General features: G+C 39.1%; 1 protein-coding gene across 3 annotated transcripts in view; it reads left to right on the forward strand.

The window, feature by feature from the left end:
• zgc:154058 (Transmembrane protein 150A-like) overlaps nt 1–15,209 on the forward strand; it is a 31,002-nt gene that overhangs the window by 9,308 nt on the left and 6,485 nt on the right. For all 3 annotated transcript variants that reach the window (XM_044373169.1, XM_044373168.1, XM_044373170.1), the window contains exon 6: nt 10,165–10,292. In XM_044373169.1, the coding sequence (XP_044229104.1) occupies nt 10,165–10,292 (128 nt within the window). The remainder of the gene's footprint in view (nt 1–10,164; nt 10,293–15,209) is intronic.

Below are 15,209 nucleotides of genomic sequence, written 5' to 3' on the forward strand. Positions count from 1 at the left end.
TGTTGTTCGACTAATAGTGTCAGTTCTGCATGATATACAAATTAGATACAGTATGTCAGATGAATATATAAACAGAGGATTGATAAATGATTAGAAGGCATCATTTTTAATGTCCTCCATGAGAAATGAACTATAATGTAAAAACGTGCTTCTCAAACTACATCAGCAGGAGAGATGAGCTTCCTTTTGTAGCAGGTACCAAATGTAGTAACAGAGTAGCATTAATTTTGTTGTCTTTAGAAGAAAGCTGGTCCCGTGCAAAACCTGCAGCCACACCGATCAAAAAGTGGAGAAAACCCTGCATGTGGTCATTTTGAATGAAATGGGGTAGAAATAATAACAAATTTCGCATGCGAATGGTTTCATACAGAATTATTCAGAAATGTACGTGCACACAAGCACATGTACACTGTGAGTGTGTAGTTTAGTCGGCACAAGGAAAACACGCATGATATAAAAAAAAAAGGGAATGAGCTCCCATGTGCTGGTCCAATTGTTTTTTCTGAGTCTACACGTGCTGTTCCCTCCATTAACTGGTGCTTCTGACTACCCTGATCTAGTTAATGTTTCCCAGCTGTGCCTTTGACATGTTCTGTGTGCGTGTATGTGTGTGCACATACTGTATATAAAGCAGGGAAGAGGTTTTTTTTCGCCTTGTTTGTTCATGAGGAGTCTCCAAGCCTCTAACAGCTATTTAAGGCCTGTCTGTCTGATTGTGTGACTCTTGACCGTTACTTGATACGTCTGAGAGTGAGGCAGAGACAAATTCATGATAAGACAATGATCCTTGTAGATTCAAAAACAACTTCCAACATTGTAAGATGTGTGCTCTGTGTTTTTGAGATCCAAATTACGATTCTGGTCTTTGCCTGTCACAAGAATGGGAAAGCCTTTCTGTATATTTATGTGTGTGTGTTTGTATTTGGAGAGACCACAGGTATAATGTGTATGAGAAGGCTTTGCAGGGACCAGACTGTTGCAGTTCAGTGTGAAGTCTGCTCAGGAAGCAGTGAAAGTCCACCGTGTTTGACCAGCACTGTTGGCCGACTATGACCCCTGAACCACAGTAGGTCAGTCTGTCGACCTTGTGTACATATACGTATGGGTGTCAGACAGGGAGAGAAGCGGGTGAAGAACTGCGCTTTGATCGTGCTGTTAACCAGACAAAAATACAGACACATCAGTTTAGAGTTAAGTTTCAACTAAACATTGTAGCAGCCAAACAATGTGGCATCTCAGGGTTTATACCTAACAAAAACAACATAGTATTGCAGGTCTCCTGTCTCCGGTTATAACCTCATTGCTCAACCATGATGACGGTTTATGTCTGACTCAGCTGAGGTGATTTCCTCATATAATTGTATTTTGAGTTTCCAGTAAACCACGTTTACCTACAGATCTATCTTAGCCCATTACTCCATACGCCATGTGTCTGAAATGTAACTGTAAAATAAGGAGGTCTGGTTTACAGTTGACTCCACTGGTCTGAACATCTTATTCTGGACAGGCCCACCATTAAAGCTATGTGATATAGACTCAGAAATCCTAGATAAGCAGTTTCTATTACCAATGCGGCTCCAATAATGTTCAAGTTATTTTTGGGGTGCCCTGGTTCAACTGGAGACACAAGGAGCATCTTCTGTCCATATGGTGTAACTGGATTACATTAAAATTGGACATCAAACTACGTCTATTGTTTAGAGAAAGAAGTCAGATCTCTTCTTCACTTAATGTTCTTCAAAACATTAAGATCGCGACATATCCTGTAAAACATCCCTTGAACACACTTGTTCTCCATTCATAACAGTTAATGGCAGTTCATTTCTGACAGGCATATTAGTATCACAGTTGGCTGCTACCTGTTTGAACTGCATTTGTTTGCTTCATGTGATGGAAATTTTTACTCTTATGCGATACTGTTATATGATTCACATGTTTATACTGTATATGTGCAATCTAAGTAACTTAATCTGGTAACTTTCTTCAAACCTTGTGTGAGGAAGTGCAGAAATGTTATCAAAGTGAAACTGTGTGGTCCGACCTTCAACATTTAGTTATGTTGTGCATTCCCAATCCTCCCGGCAGATTGATCAGGAGACAGAACTCCTCCAAGAAGAGACTTTGATAAGGGATGCACCAAGGACCAACTGTTGTACAGTTTATTTACTGCCAAGGTTGTTTATTCTAAGAGTCACAGCGTGTTTTATAACATTCTGTAGCAACGACTATAAAATCTGAGTGTTTGACATCGCTCTTTGTCTCACTGTCTAACTCAAGAACGTGATTCCCACATTCATATGGGTCAATGACAGATGACAAAGAGTGCATTATTTCCTGTTAAAATAATTCAATCAATTCTTGACATGTATCACTTTATATATTATTTGAATATACTGAACATGTATTAAATCTAAATAGGTCTTATAGAATAAAGTGATACATGTCTTCTGAGAAAACTATTAAAAATCATATTTTAATGTTACCTTGTGAGGCAGCTGGATATGCGAGATCACATCTGGTGCATCAGGTTAATTTTAATCATAATAAATACTATATAAAATACTATGGCATCATTTTATGTTTGAAACCTTTCAAATAAACCAAATTTTACAAATACCAGTAGTTTTAAAGATGTTGAGATAATTGAAAAACTTTTGTCCAGCAATTTGTATGTTCTCAAATGTCAGGGCGGCACAACCGTAAACATGGGACTTTTAACATGAAGTGAAGAGGTAATAGCAGTAAACAGGATATTTCAACATCAAGAGGATGCCAAGTGACCTTTATGGCTGAGCGAGGTTTGAGGTTTGAGGTTTGAGGTTTGAAATTAGTCAGAAAATTCAGGCGGCGCAACTCCGAGGAATGTCACTATATTAAATAAATAATGTCATTTAAAGCTCTAAGATTATCTATTACATTTCTAAAATGTTTATTAGTGTTAAGTTAAAGATGTTATACACTTTCAAACCTTTTTCATGATTATGATTTTTAATAATTTTAGATGCCACTATCAAGTAAAGAAAAATCAGAGAGAGCATTAAAAATGATCTGGCTGCATATCTTGCAAAAAGAAAAGAGAGGTAATACATCTTGATAAACTATCATGCGAGTCTGGATAACAATTTAGTATACAGTTATAAATTTTATACAGTAAGTGGGCCTTTCAGATTTTAAAGTGGGAAAATGTTTATTAGTTCTCATGTTTTATAGTTATCAGAGGAGGAAGAAAGAGGGAAAAATTGTGAAACCCTCCATCAGCCAGCTGCCCAGAACAGAAAAGGAAAAAGTGAGGCAACAGTGGAAACAAGACCAGAGAAAAAACAGGGAAAGGAAAAGGGCCATGGAGTAAATCTTGAGTTTCACACCTGAGTCAATGGATACAACTCCTAAAGAACTCCCAGCAGAGCTGCAGCCTAACCCTCCCGACACCGATAGAGAGAATACTGTCAGTGAAGATGTACAGCAACCCAGAGCATCATCAGTACCACAGAGAGTAGCAAGCAGTAACATGAAATAGCAAAGAGCGAAAGCAAAGCTGCACAGTAAAATGCATAAAATTAAAAGAGAAATGGAAGCTGCCAAAAGAGAATCTGGAAAATTACAAAAGCGCAAAGAAAGATTAAGGGAAAAAGTCTGAGAAGCAAAAGGCAAAATCTACAACTGATTCAAGATTCAAGATTTAGTTTAGTGTCATTTTCTTGAGGACTTGCATAAACAAAACAAAAAAACGAAAAACTGTTCCTCCCAGCCCACAGCAGTGCAACAACAACAGAAAGGATGAAGATATGTATCTAAAAATTCCCTTAAAAAATGATAAAAACATAAAAATCCCAACAGAAAAAAAAACAAAAAAAGAATGAGCAGTTAGCAGCACAGTGCATGTTTCAGTTCGATGTTGACAGCTGGTGCATGTCAACAAGTGACCAGCACTGATAGGGGGTTATATAATGCATTTTGTTTTCCAGAGAATTGACATCAGTCAGCATGATTGTTGGAACTACCAGTTTGTTTGGGTTAGCAGTTAGTCTAGCTTTTACTCCTCGGCACTTGTCCCGCTTCTTCTTCCTGTCGCACCACTATCGATGTTTCCTTTCCGACACATGTCCAGGCAAGGCCATGGTCTCCTTTGGGCCCACTGGGTGTAGCAGACCGAGCTCACTCACCTGATGTAGTTCTTCTCAGCCAATATTTCTCGTAGCAAAAGTCTTTGTTCTGAATGTCCAAAACAACAGAACAGATCAAGGATTGCAAAGAAATTGGCCTTCCAGAGAAAAGAGAGAGTTGTTGACTTCCTCTGTCGAGACGAAAACAGTTGCTTTGTGCCAGGGAGAAAAACAAAAAACAAACAACAGAGGCGTGTGACTGAACTCCATCTGCAGTATTACTCTGAAATGCAAAAGTCCCACAGGCTGTCTTGCTGACAATTTGATCAATATTGTCCTTTCTTTGTAACACAGCCAAAAGTGTCAGATAGGAACACTTATGCATGCTTTGACCATGAGAATGTCAAACTCTTGACTGAAAAACTGCAGCAGAAAGGTCTTCTGAAAAGTGCTAGCATGTCTCAAATGTGTAAAATGCTGCTACAATGAGGTACAAATTGTAACACCTCAGGCAGAAGAGACTATGACCTGGCATCAATGGATGAGAAAACCTGTGTCAGAGGGGCATAAGACCTCCATGGATTTTGTCAAAGAAGCACAAACTGGAACCTTTGCTGACCTTCGGAGAATTTCTGCAAATTTAATAGTGAGATGCAATCTTTTCATTTTGGAGGGAGGCCACAGTCCACACATGTGTGACTCATACAGCAGCTGGCTCACAGTCCTGTGCCACCATCTCTGCATCCCTTTGGCGTGATGAGAGCTGTGTGGGCTTACTTGGAGCCAGTGCTAATGGACATAATGGAGAATTGCAATCTGTCTCCCACAACTTTACATGTGATGAGTGATGGTCCAGTCACTCATAACCATAATAAATAATAATTTCTATTTGCTCAGCACCCTCCCCTTCCTCTCAGGCTAACAGCAGGTGACCTGGAACTTCTCTGAGAAGTCCCACGGAAATGGCGCCCGCGATGGAGTTAGTGGTGCAGTCAAGCGCACCGCTGACTCTGCTTTCGAAAAGGGGTGCCAACGTCCAAACCACAGAAGATTTTTACAGCCTTCTAACAGAGAGAATATCTGACATCAAGTTCTTAAGGGTGAGTGAGGAGGACATCAGAAGATTTGATGAAGCTGCCCTCGAGGACACTTTGGCGATGCACCAGGTCATCCCCACTGAACCGGGGTAAATCATGCACAGGGAGATCTCCTGCTTCTGCAGCAGACCACATATCTGCCAATGCCACAATACCACAATGGTAGGCTTGCAAACAGCCAGTACCCAAGATGACAATGATCTGAATGGGAAGTTCATCTTAGTGAAATATGAAGGTTGGCTATTCATGGGACAGATTCTTCAGGTAATTGGTGATGAGACTGATGTGGGCTGCATGCAGCAGTTTGGAAGAAAAAATAAGTTTATTTGGGCCTGCTGACATCTTTTTTTTTTACTACACAACTGATGTGCTCAAAGTGATCTCAGAGCCAGAGCCTCTTAAATCACGGCACACACAGTCAACTCATGCAGACTGAGACTGCTTTAGTACTCATGTGGGATGTTATGCTAATGGGATATTAGACTTCTACCAGTGTTGAACTAACATTTCAAAATGTTTTGAAATACTCTGTCAAACATGACATTGTTGTGAAATCACAATCCATTTTTATTTAGTATGCAGTTATTATATAATGTTACATTACAGTTTCTATGCATTTAATGTTTTAAAATCATGACTTTGTTGTTCAATCACAATCCATTACAGTGTATCTAATCAATCTATTGCACTGCAGCTTACTCCATTTGTGATCTATCCTGTTTTTGATCTATTTCCTACTTTTACTTCAACAAATACTGTTGACTAAAACACTTTTTTGTATTTGAAATAAAACTGCAAGTATTCAGCATATTTCCCATCATTACTAATATTGTCAGGTGGCACAACTGATAATCGTCAGGTGGTGTGACCTGGTAAAATATTCATTTAAACCAATAAATAGTAGGTTGAAGTGAACCAATGGTTGATAACTATGATCTGAATAGGTATTGTATCGAAAGCATTTATTTGTATATTTGTATAATTATTTTTCTGTCTTTAAATGTAAAATCGGATGCTAAAGATACTAAATACCTGGCCACTAGAATGCAAAAACAAAACACAACCACAAAATAATAATGTGTTAGGTACTGTAGACACTCTAAGGGATAGTTGCCAAAGATTTCACTTAGAATAAACAATAGGGAAATATATATATATTTCACAAATATTTGGTTGCGCCACCTGACGTTTTTTGGGCAGTGAAGTAAAAAATACAGTCCAAAAATTGAATTTAAACTCTTTGCAATGTTTTTTAACAAATAAGACCTGTTTAAACACATTGTTCCAGACTCAAAAATACATCCATTCTGAAAAGACTTTTTAAAAATACCTTTTTAAAAGCTTTATCATTGATTTGTCATGAAGTTGGAATAAAACTCTGAAAGACAACTCGCCCTTTTTGAAATCCATTTTTATTACATAAATTCTATGACACTTAATCTGCCTGCATTATTACATAAATAGTAGCTGTAAATTTATTGGCAGCAGGAGAATGAAATAACTACAGTAGATTTAGATTTTTGTGGCATTTACGCCTGGTGGTTCAATCTTTAGGTCAGTCTTTCTTCTATATCCTATTAACCAGAACATACCATTATGTTAATACTTGTTGTAAAGCAAGTTGTTATAGCTCCACAAAAGTAGGTTAAGTTGACGAGGCATTTAGCTATACAACAGACTATTGTAAATAATCAGTGCTTATCTTCTTAGCCTATTGATTTATGTCTTACTTTGTAGATCGTGCCTGCTACAGTTGGCTCAGGGGTTCACTCCTGTCTGGGATAACATGGACTCAATGAACTGATTGCTTCATAAATATTCTTCTTGTTTTTTTTTTCCCCAGTTCCCACCTTTTTGCCAGTGTACACACACAATCTTCAAGGACAATGCATGTATTCTTTCTCTGCATACCTCCTGTGGGAGAGAATGCAGCCGAGTGTTTGGGTAGAAATGTATCCCTTTGTGGGGACAGCAGGGTTTCTTTAACTGCGAGGTGTGGTGTGGCCGATGTGACTTTTGTGGGAAAACTTGTGTATGTGTACGCGTGCTAGTGTTAGTGTTCAACTGTGTGTATGTGTGATCATCAAGGCAAGTCTGTGCATGTGACAGCAGAGTTGTACATATATTACATTCAGTCCACGTTTTTGCAACGTGACTTTCATGGGAGAGTAAAATTAGTGTGTATGCAGAATGTGTTTGAACCGGCACTCTGCTTCCTCCCCTGGGTTTCCTGAGCTCAGATTAAAGGAGTAAGATCCAGAGAGGGAGGCTGTGTGTGTGTGGAAGCTGGGACAGTGTTAAGGACACTGGCATGGTGTGTTTATGTAAACTTATTCCTATTGTTGAGCTGTCAGACAACAGCTTGTCCTGACCTTCTGAGGCCAAGTGGGGGTCAGTTATGCTGCCTTTTCGTCAGACACTCAAACCTTATGTTGTAGGAATCCTCAGTGAAAAACTCCAGAAACAGTCCACACAAATGTGCCTTTTAGAGAACACAAAGCTAAACATGGAAGAAACGTGTTTATGGAGAGTAATGAGGAAAATGTTCCTCATCTTTAACCGTCAGAGTAACTGCTAAATGCCACCAAGTTCAAACATGCTCATCTGTAATGATGAGAAACTCATTGTGTTGAAATGGGAAAGATCCACTGCCAGGCAGTCTGCAGCAGAGAGACCGAGATGCCATATTTTAATGCAATACAGTGTGTTCCCCATTTTAGAAAGGAGAAGGAAAAAAACAAAGATTGTTTCCGAGCCTGGAGACACTGCGGTTTGTTTTTCCATGATTGTAACTGAAATCACTTTGCCAAGATCATTTTAGTGCCGAGGCAACTGAGGGCAGCTCACACAAACGTGTTACACAAATGAGCACACACACACACATACACACACACACACACACACACACACACACACACGATAAGAACAGTATTGTGTGTGTGGAAGTATTGAAAAAAACATTTTTATATCATTATGTAATAATATCTATTACATAATTATGTTTATCTATATACTAATACAGCATGTCAAATATGAGATGTTCAGGTTTTAAATTGTCAGTAAATGCTAAATTGCTGCGATTTAATTACATCCTGAAGTTATGTAAAAAAAAAAAAAAAACCCACACACATTGTTAATATCTTTACTCAAGAAAAAGTCTCTCGTGATCACAGTTAATCCTTTTCTGTTACAACTTCATAAGACTTCATATAGTTTAGTTTACTATATACTAATAATATAAAATATACACAGTGGGGTTTACGACTGACGGCACTGTTTTGGCAGTTACTAGAAGAAAGTCATCTGGTTAAACCTGTACTAACAGGAAGTTACTATAAATCAATTATAATCACTTCTCGACATTTTATGTTTAACTGTGTGACTCACATCAACTCAGTATGTACTCTGGCATATCTGAGTATAATATTCGAATTTTTCCAGTGTGAATACATACTTAAAACAATAATGTACTCTTATGCATACCAAATGAACTAAAAACAACAAATCAAATCACTTTCTTTATTAATTTTACCCTTATATAGTATGTTTGTCAGCAATAGTTACACTTTTACAGTACATGGTAGACATGATGCAGACTATTGTCTGTTGGTGCCAGTAAACTCTTGTAAGAACTGCTTGTTGGATGGTCGAACAGCTCGGGAAACCTTTCCAATGTTGGGAGGGTGTCTGTGTCCAACATTTTCAGTAAATTTTCGAAACAGGCAGTCCCTCATTTTCTCCCACTTCATGCCGTAATTGGCCAAGTGTGTGGAGGAGAAAAAGAGAAAAAGAGCTTCTCTCTCAAGCTCTGAAATGTGTCCTGTTACACCCATAATTAAACAATTCAAACAATTATTGCGTCTCGTCTCTGTCTTTGATGTTCTTCGATGGTTTCAATTTCAAATATGTTTGGACAGCAAGTTGAACAAACTAGTTCTTTTCTAGCATAACCCGTCCTTAACGCTGGTGTTGCAGTGAATTTCCTGTCTTGTTGAAATGGGCGCTACAACACCAAATAAATTAAATTATATTTATGACTATATTTTTCCCTTGTCTTGAGCAAAATCACTCAGCAACATAACTAATGACACCAGATCATCAGACAGCTATGTTGTTCTTGTCCAAATCAGCAACATTGTCAGTAAAACAGACTGTAAACTTCTGCACAAAATGTTCTTATGAATACAATAATCGTTAATGGTTCGTACTGAGATTGTGGTGACAAGACTTTAAATTGTCAGTTTATGCACTGACGTTTTTCTCTCTTCACTGAAACCATGTTTTTTTTTTCCATGTTTATGCTCATTTGGCAGCGTGCATCCTCTTAAAGCACATCTCGGACACAGAGATGGTGACAGAGTTAAGACAACAGTTCAGTGTCCGAGACAATATATGCGCTTCAGGTCAAGACACGAGGGGCTTCTCGTCCCCTCTCATTCCCGCTTCTTTCCGCTCGCCCTCTCTGCCCCACTTTCACCAAGCCCAGTCAACCTTTGTCAAGCACCAGCCGTGAGGAGCTAACAAAGAAAAACCAAGTGGGGGTCAGCTCCTCAGTGCACCAACAATACCCCCAGTCACAGCCCATTAGCCCATCAGCCGTCATCTGTCCCATATACTGTACTCCATCTCCCCTCACCTTTTAATCTTATGCAAAACTGAGACCAACCCCCACCCACGTATCGTTCCAACTTTTCCCGCCATTTCCTGCTTCTCATATTCCCGCTAGCAAGGCAGAGAGGTCCGACTTCCTGTACTTCTCAATCAGCTCCCAAGGAATTCTTGTATTTCTTGGCTAAATGAGGTGTGCGAGTGTTTACATTAAATTGAAGCCAGGCGCTCTGAAATAACCAGAGTGTGTTACAGCATTTCCCGCTTCGACTAGTGCAGTGATTCTGATTCGCTATTTCTCTGAACCACAAATAACTTCTAGTCTGCCTTTGTTTGTGTCTCTCTCTCTCCCACAGTTATGGTGATTGTGCTGCTCCGCTATGCCCACGTCATTGAGAAGCACCAAAACTGTGTTCTCAACACTGCAAGTCTTTCCACAGGCTGGATCTGTGCTGCTGGACTCATCATGGTGGGCAACTTCCAGGTACGTGAGCCAAATGCTCAAAGGCTTAAGTTTCCTCGCCCATTAAAACAAACAAAATGATGAAGAAGATAAACAAAATTTATAGTAAATGAGAAAAAGATCAAACGTAGTACAGAACAGCAGAGAGGGGGAAATAAAAACAAGTCAAGCTATCTCATGTGCGTGCACATGTGAGAGTGAGAGACCTTCCTTTACTGTGACAGTAAACCATCAACTGGAAATATAAACAGAACTAAAACAAACTGTCAAACAGAACCACATTTCACCACAATGATGTTAACATGTGTGTCCATGACTCTGCCTCCTTTTGCTTTTGCTCTAATCTTCCTCTATTAAGATTTGTTAACGTCTGTCCTGTCTTCGCGGTTCTGCACGGCTCTGTCTGGTATCCCCACGTTAAAACAAGAGAAGAAACCCAACCTGAATTCCTTCTCTGTAGATATTTGTTCTTTGAGAAAGAATTTCTTCAAGTTTAAATATTTGGAGCTCTGGCTCGATGCCTCGGCTGTGTGTGTGTGTGTGTGTGTCTTTTTTGAAGAAAGAGAGAGAGACAGCAGTTAGGGATAGTTTTAATGAGATATCCTTGGTATTTGTGTAGAAAAGAGGAGAGAGGGAGGAGGACGTCAGAGATAAAATAGAAACAGTCAGGTTTCTGATGAAAGGCTGAATAAATACATCTGGGAAAATTGTCACCATACTGATTTTGTCCTTTAACTTTTAAAAGTGTTGATGGGAAATACTGGGCAAGAGACAAGGAGAGAGAGGACATGTGACTTTCATTGTGCACACATTGGTAGGGATGGGTATCATTAAGATTTTATTGATACCAATACTCTTATTGATACTACTCTCAGTAATTTGGTGCAAAAAATAAACAACATGACATGAAAAGGATAGGAAAGGATTTTATTATTTATTTTTTGCAGAAATAACAAGTTAAATTGTTTCCTGAGGTTCCTGTATATATATAATGAGGGAGGAGGAATTACTATAAATGTCTGGTATTGATGTGCCTTAATGCTGCCTCACTACTAGAAGCTGAACTTAACAATATTACAAATTATTAAAGAATTATAGTCCTTCAGCTTCCTAGAAGTTAACAGAAATACATAACAAAGAAAATAACTTAAAAACAACATTCATAAAGAGTAAAGATATGTAAACAGAACAATGTAGAACATAATTCTGGCATCTCTCCTGTATTATTTGGCCCAACCTTAAAAAATACATCAACAGTTTTTGTTTAAGAAAATGAGCATGTTGACGTTCTCAGGGAGAATCAGAGATCTATTATTTTTATAACGATAACAAGTGTGACTTTGACTTGACGAGGTCGAGACACTCACATTTTTTGTTTGGCAAATGTCATCAGCATCGGAGTCGGGAGGCCGCACTGAGGATGTAGCTGCAGCGGCTGCGTTGCTGAAGCAGTCAAACACGCTGCTCTGCTTCAGATTTATGGAATGTTTTATTTGTGTTTCATGAGGTTGCTGGTGTTATCCCCTTTACACTCAACTACTTCTTTTTTCATAAAGCGAGCCCACACTTTTGAATGTTTCGCCCTGTCAGCCATGACCGGAGAGCACAGAATGTAAAAACGAAGTTCACTGGCAGCTTCATCATCATTAGGGGACGGTTAGGAATTTGAAAATGCCAGCTATATTAGAATGAATTAACGTTACATAAATACTGATAGCAGCACTGTTTGTGCAGGAGCTTATCAGTATTTTGGTACTGACCAGTCAGGAACTTAGTACTGGTTCTCGATAACAGTCCCTACACATTTGCCTGCTTGATCAACAAAATGCTCCTTCAATTTTTGATGCTAATTCTGGAAACTGCAGTGTTAAAAGTTTCTTTTTTGAATGAAACCATGTTTCATTATAAAGTACGACAATGTTTCCCTGAGTGTGTCATTTCTAATTGTTTTATCATCCTCAGCATGTTTTCATTATAAAACTGTCTATAGCTTGTGACAATCATGTAAGAAACCGACGGTTTTAAAGCTTTAAAGCTCTCAGTACCTTTGGATACAGTTCTCTGGTCATTGAATATATACTGTATATATTATATTTGGTTATTTATGAGGTGAGAACACAAGAAAAGTTAATCTAGTGACAGTATATGATTTAATTTCCCACGTTGTGTGTTGTTGAAACATGAGTGGAATGAAGATGGCCAAGTAGTCAGCAGTGCATAATTAATTCTGCTGGGTTATCTAACTTGATTAAATATTTTTGTTGGATGACAACTCAGTAAAAATTATGGCCAAAATTCACCGCGTGATGGTGAGGAAGAAGAATCGTGTGTTGAACAGATGTGCGGTGGTATTTTGTCTGAGAATGTACAAAGATGGTCCTCACCTTCTTCCCGCTTTTCCTTCGGGGCCTCAGCTCTGCAGAGCAGGGAGGGATTTTTACGGGAAGAGCCAGGAGGAAGTGAGTCATCAAGTCTGGCCATGCATGGAGAGGAGCTGGGCAGACAGGGCGTGTGTAGCAGAGGCCCCATCTATAACCAATCACAGGCCTCATCCCAGCCACTGGCTCACAGACTCCCATCTCATACAGTTTGGGGACATTCCACTCAGATGAAAGTAGAGATGTCACTGATAGTGAATAAACTGACAACCACATGACAGAATAGAAATTATGCTGTAAAATGAAGCACAGACCCTAATTCATAAGCTCAAAAAAATATGGACACAGCATCCGCAGACAAACACCACAAGCAAGTTAGAATCGGAAGAGAAAACAGTGGACAGCCAAAATCTGAAAAACTAGACAGATCAAAGAGTGAAAACACCAAAAACAACTCATGGTAACACACTCTGCGGTGGCAACTGCTTCAGTTTGTAGCTGTGTGTTACATAAGGCTTTGGCAGCACAGCTGTGGTGTCGCCACTGGGGCCTTTCCTGTCAGGCGGACTGATGATTTGGGCAGAGAGGGACATAAATAGATGATGGAGGAGCACATCACTGCCACACAGAGGTCCATGAGTGTGAGCATGATGTGGTTGAAAGCTGCCTTCAGTTGGAGGAGAGAAAGAAGGAAACAGATGGCAGACTGCTAAACCTGCCCACTTATTTACAGTCCTAGTACACCTGCAGCAGGTCCATGTTGCCATCCAGCTGTAAGACGGTTGGTGCTCCAGAGCAAGTACTGTCTGTTTCAAACACTCTCAATATCTGCAGTGCACTGTTGATTATATCACCCTGAACAATGATATTTCAGCAGTGTAATGCATGTAATCTGAGTGTTTTTGCTACCTTAGTGTTGCTATGAGTTTAAGGTACATTATTTTACTTAAGTTAAAATGAGATATAGATCAAATAGTTAGGTGTCAGATTCTGATGTTGTTTTCTTCTTGATTCCTTTATCATATTTTATATCTTTATTTCCCTCTCTCTGGCTTTCTCTTGCTCATTTTTACTAGACAGCAGCGTTTATTTGTATGTTGGTTGGAGGATAGATAAAGGGAGTACAGATAGAAATTGCGCCTGAACCAAAACAAAAATTATTGATGAACAACTACCCGCAAACAAACTGCATCTTGGAAAGTGCAACCCCCCTATCCTCAACTGGTTTTCCATTGTTCACACGGTTCTGGTATCAATGTGTAAATTATGATCAGCACATGTGAAACCATTACAGATAAAATAATCTTAAAACGGATGTTTGGCCTTAGAGAAGAAGAGATGAAAGTAAGAAAAGATGACATTGAATACTGTACAATAAAATATTCTGAGAAACGCATTTTAAAGCCTTTAATTTAAAATGCAACCCAACCTTGTATATTAAATGAAGACAGGCATGATGGATCTGTAGATTTTTATTCTTTTTTTTGATTCCTGAGCTAAAAAACAAGTTTTTAATGTATGTTTTTGACAAGTTTTTAGTCCTTGCAAGGAAGTAAGAAAGTAAGTAATAAATCTATTGAAAACATTACATGCAGGATTTCGCTTGCCAAGCTAAGGATCTGTTTTGCAACTTTCCGTTAAGATTTTGGCAGTCGTTGCAGCACGTGTGGTGCGAACGGTTGGAGGTTTCGATTCATCTCGTTTGTTTCTATTTCCAGAAAGTTAAACCTGAACCTGACAGAAAGCTGGATGTCTCTTGTTCCCACATGTCCATCCTCAAACGTGTTATCTCCGTGCACAATCATAATATTATCTATCCCTGCAATACGTAATCATTCAAAAGCGTTTCACTGTTTTCCAATGTAGGACAGTAAAGTTATGTATTTTCAGCTGCACTGCATTTCACATCCCCTCACTGCACACATTTAATTTTATAACGGACTCTGCTGAGTTCAGCATTGCTCTGTGTGAACACCATTACTATTCATTTATGCGGGGGAACCGCTTGTCACTGTCAGCCTCCAGGAACTTATTTATCAGGCCGATCTTGCTTAGTCATCAAGGCTCACTTTACGTCAGCACAGATTCTGCAGAAGATCATCTCTGAGACCTTTAGGAACGACAGTGAGGGTCAGAGAAATGTGGTTTCTGATGACCACATGTAGTCATAATGAGAGCTGTTATTTGCTTCTGCTGCCACATTTTAGTCCACTTCACTGTTTCACTTTTTCTATCCTTCTCCTTTACGCTTGTCTCTAACCCACCGTGTTGTGAGTGTACATGGAGCTGGCATACTGTAAAAACTGTGAACACATACTGTACATTAAGTGAAACAGCTTACTGATGGCTTAATGCATCATTAAGCCATCAAGTAATGACTGCAATTAGTGATAGAATCTGGGACACCAGGCAGCAAGCACGCACATACATACACGTAGCCTTTACATTCACACACAAGCAGTACAGATGGTTGTGGAGTGTATGGAGTAAAGGCTGCAACTAACAATTATATTCGTTATTAATTAAAACTTTATGTCCATTACTTAATTGTTTGGGCTAT

Source organism: Thunnus albacares, chromosome 14, assembly GCF_914725855.1.
Source record: "Thunnus albacares chromosome 14, fThuAlb1.1, whole genome shotgun sequence".
Lineage (NCBI taxonomy): Eukaryota > Metazoa > Chordata > Actinopteri > Scombriformes > Scombridae > Thunnus > Thunnus albacares.